Raw genomic sequence first — 12811 nt, 5'->3', positions numbered from 1 at the left:
GGAAAGGGATGTCACACAGACGGTGAAGAGTATGTTGGAGTGTGTTGATAAATGTCCAATTCATACATCATGTGCTGTTCTTGAAATATTATTATGTTACAAAGGATGTGGTGAAATAGAGTTAGACATCCCGAGCGTTGTGACACAGCAAGTTTTTGATCAATTGCAAAAGTATATCGAAATTGAGACGGTTTCAATTCTCATCGAAACGTTGCACATTTTATTAGAGATGTGCAAGAAAGAAAAGTTCGAGGAACAAGCTGACAACGACGCAGAAGATTTAGAAGGAGGAATTGCTCAAACCGTGCGGATCTTTTAAAGAAATGATTGAAAATACATTTTAAGTGTTTGAGTTATGACTGAGGCATTTCGATATAATTGAATTGTGTTGTTCTTGAACTTGATATATAAAACTATATTTCTAATAAAAAATATTTTATTTTTTATTCTATTTTATTATTATTAAATTGGAATGATAATAATAATTTAGTAATAAAAATTATTTTAGTTTATACATAATACATTGTAATAATGTTACTTATATTAGTTCAACTTATTAATTAATTAATTATTATAACTGACATAGTACATTAAATAATTAGTGATAGTATTTTGAACTTTCTTAGTGAACCACAAAAGAAGTAAATAAAATCGAAAATCACATGAAAAACAAATCAATCACTTTTGAGGAGCTTTTGGCTTCGTTGCAGCAGCTTTTCTTTTAATTTGAGCTATTAGTTAATAATTAGTTTAATTTACTAGTTAAATCAAGATGATAATCATTAGAACAAACATTTAACGACAGCTTTGACTTTCATTCGTGGTGTGTCATCGATTAAGTAAGTATCCAAATTAAGCGTTTCTGGCAATATAATATTTCTAATGTTATTTCCTCTTATGGTCGATTGGTCCAGTGTAATAGGGTTTTTTCCTTTTGGTGTGAGTTGCACGACTTTCAGATGAATGTTCATGTAGTTATCAACTCCAACGACAGTACCGGTAACTATCGACCCATCTTTCAACTCAATCGTCAAGACTTCATTTGTTAATCTCATGAGGAACCTTGTCAGCTTCATCTCAGTATGTTCTTTTTTAGTTTAAAATGGTAAAAAAAGTACTAATAAAATAGTAATTCCAATTAGTATTTCATTAATAGTAAAATATACTAATAGAAGGAGTTTTATAGTAAAACCATCTCAAAAAGTTAAAACGTTTGATGAACCCAATAAACCCAATGGGAAACCCATATTATCCATATTACCCATACGACCCACTTCAAATGCAAATGTACGGATATCAACCAATGCCTATGCAACCTATGTCTTACCCTTTTATGTATAACCCAATACAACAACCCCCTCCCCCACCTGTTGCTTTACCACCAGAACCAGCACCTCAAGAAGACGCAAAAACCCTTTTTGTGGGTAATTTGCTTCCCGGAATGGCTTCGGAGCTGATCGGGATCTTCTCGGCGTATGGAGAAGTGCTGAACACTGTTCAACCGAAAGGAAAGAACTACATGTTCATCCACTTCAAAGACGCGGAGTGCGCAAAGGAGGCGAAGGATGAGATGAATAACAAGAACTACGGAAACACCATTCTGAAAGTCAATTTTGGTAAACAGACGCAACCTCCGGTCCAACCCCCTGTCAATTTTGCACAACAACAATACCAACAAATGCAACAACAGCAACACTTTGCAATGCAACAAACGAATTACGAGAAGCGAGAAGAGAACGTTGAATATAAGCCAAAAGAAGAAGAGAGAGTTGGTATTGAGCCAACGAAGACGTTATGGATAGGGGGGTTGAACAACAACGAAATGGCTGTCTTCCCGCAACTCACTGCATTTGGTGAAGTTGAAAAGATTCGAATAGCGAGAGCGAAGAACTGCGGGTTTATCGAATTCAAAAACGTTGAAGACGCGAAGAGGGCGATTGACAATAAGATCCATACACTCTCGGAAGAGTGCGGGGTTCGAGTGAGATACGCTCGAGACGTCATGCCACAAAGTCGGCTTTGGTTTCCGGATATGCCGAGCGAGTTTTTACTTCCTGCGGATCTTCCTGTGAAACCCGTTGAGGAGGACAATATCAAAGAGTCGACGAAATACATAGTGAAAGTGTTGTGTGAGTATTTAACTGTGCAAGGGATTGTGTTTGAGCAAGTTGTGAAGAACAAATGCGACAATAACAACAACTTTGAGTTTATGAAAGAGAACAACGAAGAGAACGAATATTATAAATGGAAGGTATTTGAGGCGGTGATGAAAAAATACAATATGAATCCTTTGGTGAAGGACGTCGACGGGTTGGAAGACGATGATATTCCTCCTTGGGTAATGGAAGAGGAGAAGGAGAACAAAGTTGAGAATGATGGGACGCAAGAGGAGAAGAAGATGGAGATGGCGTGAAAGAGTCAAGTTGTTTTTTTTCATTACTTACATTAATTAATCGAAGGTCCAGGGTTTCATTCAATAGATAAACAACATAAACACGTTTGTAGATAATCAGAATAAATAGATAAAAGAACTAATTTATTTCAACAGTCGAGAGAGAAGTAAAGTGGTCGATATTTTCAGGGTTGAAGCGGGAAGGGAATAATGGACAAAACCACTCGAAGACGGTGGAACCCATCACTTCTTTCCAATTGCTTGACTTTGAGAGGGAATAGGAGGGGAAGACAGGGGCTTTGTCATGGGACAAACAGTCATACCGATCCTTTTCTATCTCTTCCATTGATGTTGTGTTACTGAGCACTAAAAGAATGTGATGCACTCCTAATGAAACTGACTGTTATTCTTTTGTAGCTTCTTCTTAATAATAAACAGATAACAAACATACTGCTATTCCCATCGCTATCATCATTACAACAGCAAAGAGAGAGACAACGACGGATATCCCAAAAAAGAGAGTCGGCTGTTCCATCACAGAGGTAAAGACTTTGCTCATGTAGGTAATGTTAATTATTGCCCCAAATAACGCATTCGACGGAAGTAACATCAAAAATTGAATGAAGTACCTCAAGTTGTAAGTCCCAATGCATTGTCCCGTCCAAGGACAGTGGTGCTGTTAATCAGTAACATTTATTGCATCGGAATAAAGGTCGAAGAATAATCAAAAAAAAACGTCATTGGATAAAAGACATTTTTTATTAAAATAGTTAATATGTATTATAAATATAAAATTTGTCCAAAGCTGTACAAACATCCCGCTTCATTATACAGCAGTCACACTTCTTGCAGTGATACGACCTCTCACATCGAAACGCTTGGCAATACACACAATAACGCGCTGGATATCCAATGTCAACCAATTTAAACCCCCTTTCCTTGCAAAAATTGGCGCGCTCTATAGCCTTCTTTTTTTCTTCTTCTGAGCAGTTCGGCTCATACCCGACACACTTCCCCGGGTGTGTGTTAACGACTTTGTAATACGCAGTCATCATGAAGACAAAAGTTGTGAGTGGGAATACCATTACGTACACAAGTGGTGTGAAACATATTGCGATTAGTGTGTGAAAGAAAAAGAAGAGGATGAGTACTGTCGCTATTTTCACCATGACAGTTCCTTTGATGCTTAAATCCTCTCGCGAATTTTTGCGTCTGTAGAGGTAAGGCCCTTTCAATAAGTCCTCTCGGATTTGTGTGAAATTCTCAAGCGACTCTTTCTTGGGCATCTCACTACTTTTGTAGTTAAATAAATTGTTGTTTTTGTTTGTGTTATGTATCTTGAAGTATCATGTATTATCAATTATAATAGAATAAACTATATTTTTTATTTATTTTTACTTTATAGAATGATTCAAATACCTAAGAAAAATAATACTACTAATTATTATTATAATTATTCATTTAAAATAATCATATAATAGTAAAAAACAAATTTATTATAATAATTAGTTAATTAATATTATATAAATAATACCAAGAATTTCTAGTGGAAAGTGAAAAAGGAATACATAAGTCATTTTGGTGACTTTAGTTTGAACTCATTCGACTTGACAAGACAAAGTTAATATTAAAGAAGTTGATTTTTTGTATCCTAATGCACGAACATTTTATAGAGAAATGAACAAACTCATTCGTCTTCTATCAATCCCAAAAAAAGATTTGAAGATGCAAAGAAACTGAAAAAGGAAAAGATGTCGGGGACATGGACTGACAACATGTATATGATCTTCGCAGCCGTTCTCATTCGACCGTCGCCAACACTTCAACCACTCTTCTTGCAAGTCGAGGAAGATTTCTCACAAATGGGATTCTTCGAGAGGATGAACGCGGAAGGGCCGATGAAGTTTTCTTGTCGACAAATTGCTCAGCGGGCTTTGACCAACAAAAGAATGTGTATTACATTACAAGAGCCTTCGACTGTTAAAGGACATGTCTATTCACAACCTGATGGCGTTTGTTAAATACCTTGATACATTCAAATGAATGTAAAACTCACACTTAGCTCTCCGTTGTTGCCATCACCACCAAATCATACCCTGATAGAGTCGCTACAGTTGTTTTAAGTCGAATTATGCAAGCCTTTCGTCAGGTATACCAAGGCCCCAGCTTCCCAACAATCACTCGTGACTTAACTTTTAAGTATCCCGCCGTCACTGCTGTGTTCCAACAATATATCGACCCAAAGAAAGGGGATAAGTTAACTAAAATCCAGACCGACTTGGACGAAACACAAGATATCTTGGTCAAGGCAATGGACGATTTGCTGGAAAGAGGAGAGAAGTTGGACAATTTGATTGAGCAGAGCAACGACTTGTCGACCACTTCTAAGGCGTTTATGAGGCAGGCCGAGTCGATGAATAGTTGCTGTTAACAAATTTATTTGTGTTTTGTAGTGTTGTATTACTGATATTTCTTCTATAATTTGTGGTGGAGAAATGATACTTCTTTATAGTTTCATTTACCATCTGGAAATAGTAAAGATGAGTATCCATTGGAGCACACCATCAGGCGTCCCAGACAAAGTCGAAGAGAACCCGATCGAACCAACGAACTTCAAATTGGACCCAGCACTGTTCGACGTGAAAGTCTTGTTACCAAAAACTACACCAACAGTAATTACTGGGACGGAATTGCCGGACGCAGTTTACGAAATGACGGCTTCGGACGTGAGAGCAATTTGCCTTGAAAACGCCGTTGAGGTATTTAAAACTAAAACGTTTATGGAGAAACAAAGACTGGAGAGGAATACAAAATATAAGAAGACGACTATCAAATTTAAGTTCCCTGACAACTTGGAGGTCAGTCGTAACTTTCACCCACTCGAGTTCGCGGAGGACTTGTATGTCTTTATTAAAGAGTCGATGAAATGTGACGGCAATTTTGTGATCCGTCTGGGAGTGGGAAAACGAGACGTCATAGCGTGTGACAAACAGTCACTTGCGTCCCTCAATTTGGTGCCAGGAGCGGTTCTTCTGGTCACTATACAAAACTTCAAAACAATCACAAAGCCATACCTCAAAGACGATCTTTTAAACATTGCTACACAACGACCATAACTATTTTGTGTTTCTTTGTGTTTAAGTTATCAGTCGCATAGCGTCAATTTTATACATTCCTTTGAATAGTAAATGTTATTAGTATTATTATTATACTTACATAGTATTTAGAAATAAATTCACCATTTACTATAAATTTACTATAAAAAATTTATAATAAAAAGGTAAAAATTTTTGAATAATAAAAATAGTGTTTGGCGTTAAATAATAGATAAAATTCAATAGTTTCGAATGGTTTTTCTTTTTAGAACTAATAGTACACCATTTAAAAATCAAACACCACTAATTGAACGACAAACCATGATTCTAATTAACATTTTGGCTTTACTTGTTGCCGTAGATAGTCACCATGACCCATGCGTCAACGAATTTAGTGCTATGGATATCACTAAAGCGGAGACTCATAACGGTTTGATTCCTCGTCTGCATGTGACATACACCTGCTATTCAGAAATTGAGAATTACCAAATCAAGGTGGCCGCACATCTCTCGAAACAACTGTGCTACTTCCACAAGTGGTACAAATTCTTCAATTTTCATGGGAAGAACATCAGTCGCTGTGGACAGTTTTTTGAAATCACTGGACCAACACAAGTCCCTTATCACTGCATGTTTGCAGGTACTTTTGAGTCTGACTCAACTGATGAGGATCAAGAGTATTACACTCGAAATATAGTTTTAGTCAATGGATTGACTATGGGACATTTGACAACAATGTCCGCCATTGAACCGCCGGTTTTCACGAAAATATCACTGAGAGCGTCGGACGCACCATTTGAGCTGTTAGCAAAGGTCACAGCCATTACGTTTAATTCTACTGATATACAAATGGTTGTGTACGATAACTCGAGACCAATTCAAAGTGTTCTAGTAAACGACGACGAGTACTTTCAAAATGAAAATGGGGCGTTCAACGTCAAAAGAAAGAAGAGCATCATCGACACAGTGAAGTTCGTTGCAATTGACGGAGAAATATTTCTGGCATATGTAACTACTCTTTTCAGAATTGGAGACGCTTTTGCACAAAACCCGTTGACACAGATAAAAGACGATCAGGTCTGTTCATTCACACCAAATCCAATTTTATTCGACGAAGAACAGACAACATCAAAATACGACTTCTCGTCGTGGAAAATATTGACTGTTTCTGGGACTAATTCGACTACATACATTTCGCATGACAAAAGTGTCGATTTTGTGATGTCTGATACTGAAATATCTATATACTTTTTGTATACTACAAAGTTCATGGTATGGAGCACTTACAGATTTCTACTCTGTGACTTCTCGGCCACTAGTCAAGTCGTGCTCGATAGAGTTTTTCTCACTACGATGAACTATTCTGACACGTTCAGCGTGATTAACATCAACCCTCCATTTGATCAATGTTCAAACATGAGTTTTGTTCTTCAAAACAGTCTGAATAGTTCCCAGAGTTTAGAGTACAAGTACCAATTTTACTCTTTCATGACACGGCGGTGTCCAACATCAAATAATGTAATTGGTGTGGTTTTAAAAGGAACCAAAGGAAGTATAATTAGACTCCAAAGCACTTCATTAGAGGAAAACATGACGATTGTATCTTCATGTCGTTCGGCTTCTTTAGAGTGTGGTGAATTACAGTGTAATCCTTATGAGACGTTTCCAGAGAGTTTTGTGAATGTTGGGTTTACTCGGGATTGTTTCCCCGCAGATTGTGGGCGTTGTAAATATGGGTATAACTGTACTGCACAAGGGAAGTGCGAAAAGGTGAACAATAAAATGACGAGCTCATCTGCTTTGTCTTACGTAGTTGTATTGTTGTTATTTACACTCTTTGTAATTTAAAACTATATATATAGTTTATTACTGCTGTTGGTGTCTTTTGTGGACAGTTTTTCAAAAAATCTATCAATACCAATGAGGAACTTTTAAAGACCGAAATATTAAAACTATTCAATTTAACATGATCGACTGGTATTTGATATTTTTGTATTGCTTAATTCCATTTGTAGTTGTGTCGTACCCATTTCTTTACAAATGGAAGCACTTGAATGACCTTATAATTGCCGATTTAATTGTGATGTTCATGTTGATCACATACTCGTTAACAGAAACCCCCCAGCCACATTATTTACTTGGAATTACACCAGTCCAAAAAATTATAATGATTGACGTCTTCGTTTCATATGTTTTTGAACTCACAGGGTATGTTAGAGATATCCTGAGCGGGGTGAAGAATCTTGACCATGAATATGAATTAATGCACACGATTCCTGGTGCTATTGGAATTATGTATATTCTGTATGTGAAACAGTTTGGTGGGATCATCGTGAGACTGCTTTTAGACTCTATAACGTACTTAATAGATATGATTCAGGAGTATTACCCAGACTCGAATTTCATAGAGTTTCTCAGAATTTTTTCGTTCATTGTTGCAAGGTCCATCTATTACAGTGTGATGTTATTGTACTCAATTTACGTCATGATAATGCACTGGGAGTTTGTCGACAAATTACTTTTTGTCATGTTCTGTATATGGACTGTTTACTTTTTGTATGACCACATATACATTGGCTTTTGGCTCAAGTATAGATTTCAAATGGCAAATTTCATTCAAAAACATTGTTGCCAGAAAAACACAGAGGAACGTGGAATTGTTCACAACGAGATTAATGACAATTTTATTCAAAAACAAAATGCTAAAGAAAAGAAAGACTGACTTGTTTTATGTGTTATTTCTCCTTTGTTATTTTGGTAAGAAAACAAATTCTATATTTTATAATAAAAGTGTTATAATAGAACAATTATAGTGTTTAACTCATAAATGCAATGGAACAAGTCAGGACTCCAGTGACACGCACGCGCGCCAAAAAGCAGAAAACGGAAGTCGACTCAAAAAAAGTCGCATTAAAACTTCGTGTTGAAAAAAATAAGACAAAAACAAAACCTTTGACAGATGAACATCACGAGAATAAACCCCAAAACGTGATTATCAAAGACTTGCTGACACGGATGAACGACGCACAAATATATGGACTTTCGGATTTTGTTAGCGATGTGTGGACGGGTGAATTGTCAAATATTATTAACGAATCAAATGGATTACTCTTACAGAGATCTTTGTACCTTTTGCAGTGTTTGTACAACAAGCCGTTTGTGAACGTTGATGAAGTGAAAGTCCTTGGGCAAACTGTTGGGAAGGAACAGTTTGAGATCATCACGAATACATTTTTAATTGACCCAAATATGGTCACAAAGGTTCTCTCAAATGCCATCAAAGCCTTTTTCATTGAGGACGAAAAACACAACAAATACGTTTATGTTGCTTCGAGTCCAGGAGCAAATGGAAAAGTTGTCAGAGGGGTAGACGTGTTATTTGCGAAGAAAGAAGGAAACTGGGCGAAAGTCGAACTTGGTGATTACACATATGCAATTAAAATAAAAGAGACAACAGAAATTGTCTTGTTTGACTTGCTTCGGATAAACACAAAGATGTATCTGGAGTGCAAATTACCCGAGCTCAACATTGGGAAATGGGTCAGAAATTTCATGTTTGTTATTTATTGGTGAATTTGGTGACTTTGTGTTGATCTGTTTTCCATTTTATGAAGCACAATGTTTGTTACACAGAATATTTTAAAATGGTATATAGAAGAGATAATAACAATCATAATTAAATCACAAACAAATGGGCGTCTATTCGACAATGGAATGAATGTCACGAGCTCCGTTCCCTTTAAGGAGGTTGACCAACATTTTCATGATTAAGTAGTACCAATATATATGAAGCCCAAGCAATGACAATAACATCGCCATGAAGAGAATGTATGTCGGATATTTCAGCGCAACGGTGTCTGGAACAAAGTTAATAGCAACAGCCCCAGCCGGGATTATGTAGACTGGGAATACAAACAGTCTGAGTTTGGCGTATGCATAGGTGAGAAACACAAAACAGAGAGCGCCCGGTTTTACGTTTTGTAGGTCGATAGCCCATTTCGAGAAGTACATAAACACGTCAACGATGTCGTGGAGCAGCAAAACCAACACTCCAATTCTTCCACAATTGTTTGTGTACGAAAAAGTCATCAAAAACACGGAGCACAGGTGGTGTAATAGTGTTTCGAAGAAGTCGTTTCGTGGGTTAGAAAACAAATGAAAGAACAAGGAGTGAAGGTGGTACCCCAATTCCCAATTATAAAACAAAGCAAGGTACTTTGTTTGTTGTGTTGCTGGAAAGTTATCCCATACACGGGAGATGTCACCCTTCCCCACGCCGAAGAGTACCCTTGGGACCCAATCCTCATTTTTGAATAGTAAGACACCAAGTGGTGCGGTGACAAAAAAGTACAAATTCTTGAAGACGCAATGTGAAAACCGCTCAACTCGTTCTCTTCGGATTTTGTCGCCATATTTCTTCTTTGAAATACACCACTCCCCCATCGGCTGAAAAAAACGCTTCGAGAAGTAATACCTTAGCCCGCTTAATAAGAGTAACACACAGAGCGACGGGAGTAGGTCAAATGCCTTTGGAAAATTTTCCGAAAGAGGAATTGATGTTGTTTGGTACCGTGTCATAGATGCTGGAAAACAGATGGACACCATTAGAATTAGTGCGACAGTCTGGGCAAACGACATCTTGTCTTTGACTGTCTGAGGGGGGCGAACTTTCGTTGTTCTCATCACAACTCGATTTTTATTCCTTCATTTTTCTCGCATTTATGCTTTTGCTTTCGTCTCTTCAATCTCAACCACTCATCTTTCTCTCACTTTGTCCATCTCACTTCGTTTTGTATTTTTCTTTGTTGTTAATTTTAATTTCTTCCATTCATTATAATAAAACTTTTACTTTGGTTTTTGAAAAATGTTTTGTGGATATGATTTACTTTTGAGTTTTGTATTTTTTAAATACCGAAAATACAATCTTTCATTTTATTAAATTAATTAAAATGAATAATAAATTCTAATAAATCAAAAATAGTAATTCACTTCTAATAAATATGTAAAATAATAAGTTATTATTAATTATTTGCAGAGGTTTCCAAAATCACAATCCTTATTACCCACGTCACCATTTCATAACCAAAAAGTTCATTTTCTCTTATAAATTCGTACGTTATAATACCACATTTTCGGCAATAATTATTTTGGAAACGCCTGATTATTTGTTTAATAATAATAATATTAAGATAAGATAAATCATTTTATAAAATCAAAAAAGTTGAACTCATTGAATAGAAGAACAAAGCCAATAAATTCAAACAATTTCGACATTCACCCAAGTCGACTCGGACACCTTCATAAGTTTGACGTAGAGGATACCTTCATTATAATATGCCTTAATTCCGTCTTTGCTTGCATCAACAGGGACTGGCACCTCTCTTCTGAATTGTCCATACAAAATTTCAGTGAAACAAAAGTCTCCCTCTTCGCTTGGCATGACTTTGTTTCCAGCAACAATAACCCAGTTGTTGCTGTATTGCAATGAAAGTGACTTTTTATCAATACCCGGGACTTCGAATTTCAAGAGGTATGTTGTTCCACAATCGAGTAACTCGCAAGGTGGTTCCCAAGTCATTGAATTGAAGTGCCCTACACCTTCTGGATCAATGAACACTTTGTTGTTGGATGTTTTGGAAAGATAACGTGACAGGTGTACCCACTTTGGCTCTGGGCGTGCGAGCTGTTGACTGTTTTTTTCTGGTGGGACTGGTGTGAGTGATACTTGAGGCTTTGGTGATTCCATTATTCAAATGAATTTTCCAGTTTTTTGCGTTCTCTTATGTGCCTAATTTCCTTTTGAGGTCAATCTCACAACGTGGAGACAACTCCATTATTTTACAATTCATTTATAACATTTTTATCATTACTTATAGTTATTCATTTTTAGTATCCACGTGGAGTCTTTTTTTTTGACTTTTTTGAGTTAAAGCAAGTTCTTTAAGATTAACAGCATTTTAGGATTAATCATTCACTTGATATGTATAGTTAATTGATAACTGGTAATAATCAGAGTAAAATGCCGAATTGTATTATTTGTGATCTTTTTTATTTATTAGGCAAAACGTGTTAATGAATATTGATAACTACTCAATATTATCAATTTATAATTCATTTTTTTTAAGTATTTTTAGAAATAATGATTATTTTTATTATATAAAAATTAATTGTTTTTGACTTATAACCTATAGTTTAAATAAATAATATAACTAAACTAAATAAAATAGTAATTAAAATTATTTTTTGAATAGTTAAAAAAAAATACTTTTTTTTTTAAATATTAAAAAAAAACGAATTTATTATTTAGTTTATTTTAATAAGCAATAATTATTATTTAAAAGAAAATATTTGTAAATATTATAATAAAATAACTATAAACATATAATAAAAATAATAATTCAACAACGAACCAATTGATTTTACTTTTCTCATTTGCTGCTTTTTGAGATTTTGTCGATTTTTTTGAGTTCTTTCATTGAGGTTTTCCCCACGATGTTTTGAGCCTTTTGATTTTCTTCTTTTACGACTTTCTTGACGTTCTTGAGTGCGATCTTTTCTGCTTTACCGATGGCCTTTTGCTTTTCCTTAGTGATCAATTTAACTTTCTGTTGCTCATTGAGACCAAGGAGGTGTGCTTTGATTTCGGCCTTCTTTTCGGCCTTTTTCCCGGCCTTTTGAATTTGTTTGATGTTTTGATTTTTCGCTCGTTTGATAGCAAAAGTTGCTTGCTTTTCTGCCTCTTTTTGTGCATTACCAATGACGCCATTCGACTTTTGGACTTGCAACTTCTGGTGGAGGATTTTTTGAGCCATCAACTCCTTGTTAGTTCTCTTTACTCCAAAGATCGTTTTGATATTGTTATCAGTCATCTTTTCCACTCCATGGATGATTTTGTGTGTCGTCTTTGTAATGCTTTTCACGTGTTTCTTCAAACTCTTTGTTTTGTTTGGTGTGCCATTTGAATTCACTTTGATTGCAACTTTCTTCATTTCCTTCTTTTGTGCTTGAACCGCCTTTTTCACATTCTTTTTGGCATTCTCTATTGTTCTAAAAGAAAACACCGGCTTCACTGCATTCGCTTTCATTTCACGAGTTAAATTATAGTTGATTGGTTGTGGGATCGGTATCCCGTCCGTATCGACTTTTTGATTCAAAGTTGTTGTATTTGTCGTCTGATTTGTATTTGTTGCGTTCTTTAAAAGTGTCGAATTGTTTCTTTTGATTTCCGGAAGTGTTAAGTTTTGTAACGAACTTTGTTTTACGCCATGCGTTGCATTCACACTCAAGTTTGTTGTATTCGTTGTATTTTTTGTATTCAGTGAAT

General features: G+C 35.8%; 12 protein-coding genes across 12 annotated transcripts; 7 read left to right on the top strand and 5 right to left on the bottom strand.

Moving 5' to 3' along the window:
- Position 1: 1 nt before the first annotated feature.
- EIN_046700 (Hypothetical protein) lies at positions 2–319 on the top strand (the record flags this gene model as incomplete). The annotated part of the gene is made up of 1 exon (XM_004261140.1): positions 2–319. A coding segment is annotated over one exon (318 nt), but the record flags the coding sequence as incomplete, so codon positions are not given.
- Positions 320–678: 359 nt separating this feature from the next.
- Positions 679–1076, bottom strand: EIN_046690 (small nuclear ribonucleoprotein sm D1, putative; the record flags this gene model as incomplete). The annotated part of the gene is made up of 2 exons (XM_004261139.1): positions 679–731; positions 794–1076. The coding sequence occupies 2 exons, from the start codon at positions 1074–1076 to the stop codon at positions 679–681; spliced, it is 336 nt and encodes a 111-aa protein (XP_004261187.1).
- A 158-nt stretch (positions 1077–1234) lies between these two features.
- EIN_046680 (hypothetical protein) lies at positions 1235–2413 on the top strand (the record flags this gene model as incomplete). The annotated part of the gene is made up of 1 exon (XM_004261138.1): positions 1235–2413. The coding sequence occupies one exon, from the start codon at positions 1235–1237 to the stop codon at positions 2411–2413; it is 1179 nt and encodes a 392-aa protein (XP_004261186.1).
- A 118-nt stretch (positions 2414–2531) lies between these two features.
- EIN_046670 (zinc finger protein DHHC domain containing protein, putative) lies at positions 2532–3678 on the bottom strand (the record flags this gene model as incomplete). Its single annotated transcript, XM_004261137.1, has 3 exons — positions 2532–2788; positions 2840–3068; positions 3208–3678. 3 exons carry the CDS (start codon positions 3676–3678, stop codon positions 2532–2534), a joined length of 957 nt encoding a protein of 318 aa, XP_004261185.1.
- Positions 3679–4143: 465 nt separating this feature from the next.
- EIN_046660 (snare protein ykt6, putative) lies at positions 4144–4823 on the top strand (the record flags this gene model as incomplete). Its single annotated transcript, XM_004261136.1, has 2 exons — positions 4144–4404; positions 4455–4823. 2 exons carry the CDS (start codon positions 4144–4146, stop codon positions 4821–4823), a joined length of 630 nt encoding a protein of 209 aa, XP_004261184.1.
- Positions 4824–4932: 109 nt separating this feature from the next.
- Positions 4933–5508, top strand: EIN_046650 (hypothetical protein; the record flags this gene model as incomplete). Its single annotated transcript, XM_004261135.1, has 1 exon — positions 4933–5508. The coding sequence occupies one exon, from the start codon at positions 4933–4935 to the stop codon at positions 5506–5508; it is 576 nt and encodes a 191-aa protein (XP_004261183.1).
- A 300-nt stretch (positions 5509–5808) lies between these two features.
- EIN_046640 (hypothetical protein) lies at positions 5809–7335 on the top strand (the record flags this gene model as incomplete). Its single annotated transcript, XM_004261134.1, has 1 exon — positions 5809–7335. One exon carries the CDS (start codon positions 5809–5811, stop codon positions 7333–7335), a length of 1527 nt encoding a protein of 508 aa, XP_004261182.1.
- A 118-nt stretch (positions 7336–7453) lies between these two features.
- EIN_046630 (hypothetical protein) lies at positions 7454–8209 on the top strand (the record flags this gene model as incomplete). The annotated part of the gene is made up of 1 exon (XM_004261133.1): positions 7454–8209. One exon carries the CDS (start codon positions 7454–7456, stop codon positions 8207–8209), a length of 756 nt encoding a protein of 251 aa, XP_004261181.1.
- Positions 8210–8319: 110 nt separating this feature from the next.
- Positions 8320–9060, top strand: EIN_046620 (hypothetical protein; the record flags this gene model as incomplete). The annotated part of the gene is made up of 1 exon (XM_004261132.1): positions 8320–9060. The coding sequence occupies one exon, from the start codon at positions 8320–8322 to the stop codon at positions 9058–9060; it is 741 nt and encodes a 246-aa protein (XP_004261180.1).
- Positions 9061–9186: 126 nt separating this feature from the next.
- On the bottom strand, positions 9187–10170 carry EIN_046610 (longevity assurance factor, putative; the record flags this gene model as incomplete). Its single annotated transcript, XM_004261131.1, has 1 exon — positions 9187–10170. The coding sequence occupies one exon, from the start codon at positions 10168–10170 to the stop codon at positions 9187–9189; it is 984 nt and encodes a 327-aa protein (XP_004261179.1).
- A 574-nt stretch (positions 10171–10744) lies between these two features.
- On the bottom strand, positions 10745–11233 carry EIN_046600 (small heat-shock protein, putative; the record flags this gene model as incomplete). Its single annotated transcript, XM_004261130.1, has 1 exon — positions 10745–11233. The coding sequence occupies one exon, from the start codon at positions 11231–11233 to the stop codon at positions 10745–10747; it is 489 nt and encodes a 162-aa protein (XP_004261178.1).
- Positions 11234–11915: 682 nt separating this feature from the next.
- EIN_046590 (hypothetical protein) lies at positions 11916–12810 on the bottom strand (the record flags this gene model as incomplete). Its single annotated transcript, XM_004261129.1, has 2 exons — positions 11916–12702; positions 12740–12810. Coding segments are annotated over 2 exons (858 nt in total), but the record flags the coding sequence as incomplete, so codon positions are not given.
- Between the last annotated feature and the right edge of the window lies 1 nt (position 12811).

The sequence above is a fragment of the Entamoeba invadens genome (assembly GCF_000330505.1).
Source record: "Entamoeba invadens IP1 unplaced genomic scaffold scaff_1105074725885, whole genome shotgun sequence".
NCBI classification, from domain to species: Eukaryota; Evosea; order Mastigamoebida; family Endamoebidae; genus Entamoeba; species Entamoeba invadens.
This window is presented reverse-complemented; position numbering and strand designations above follow the sequence as displayed.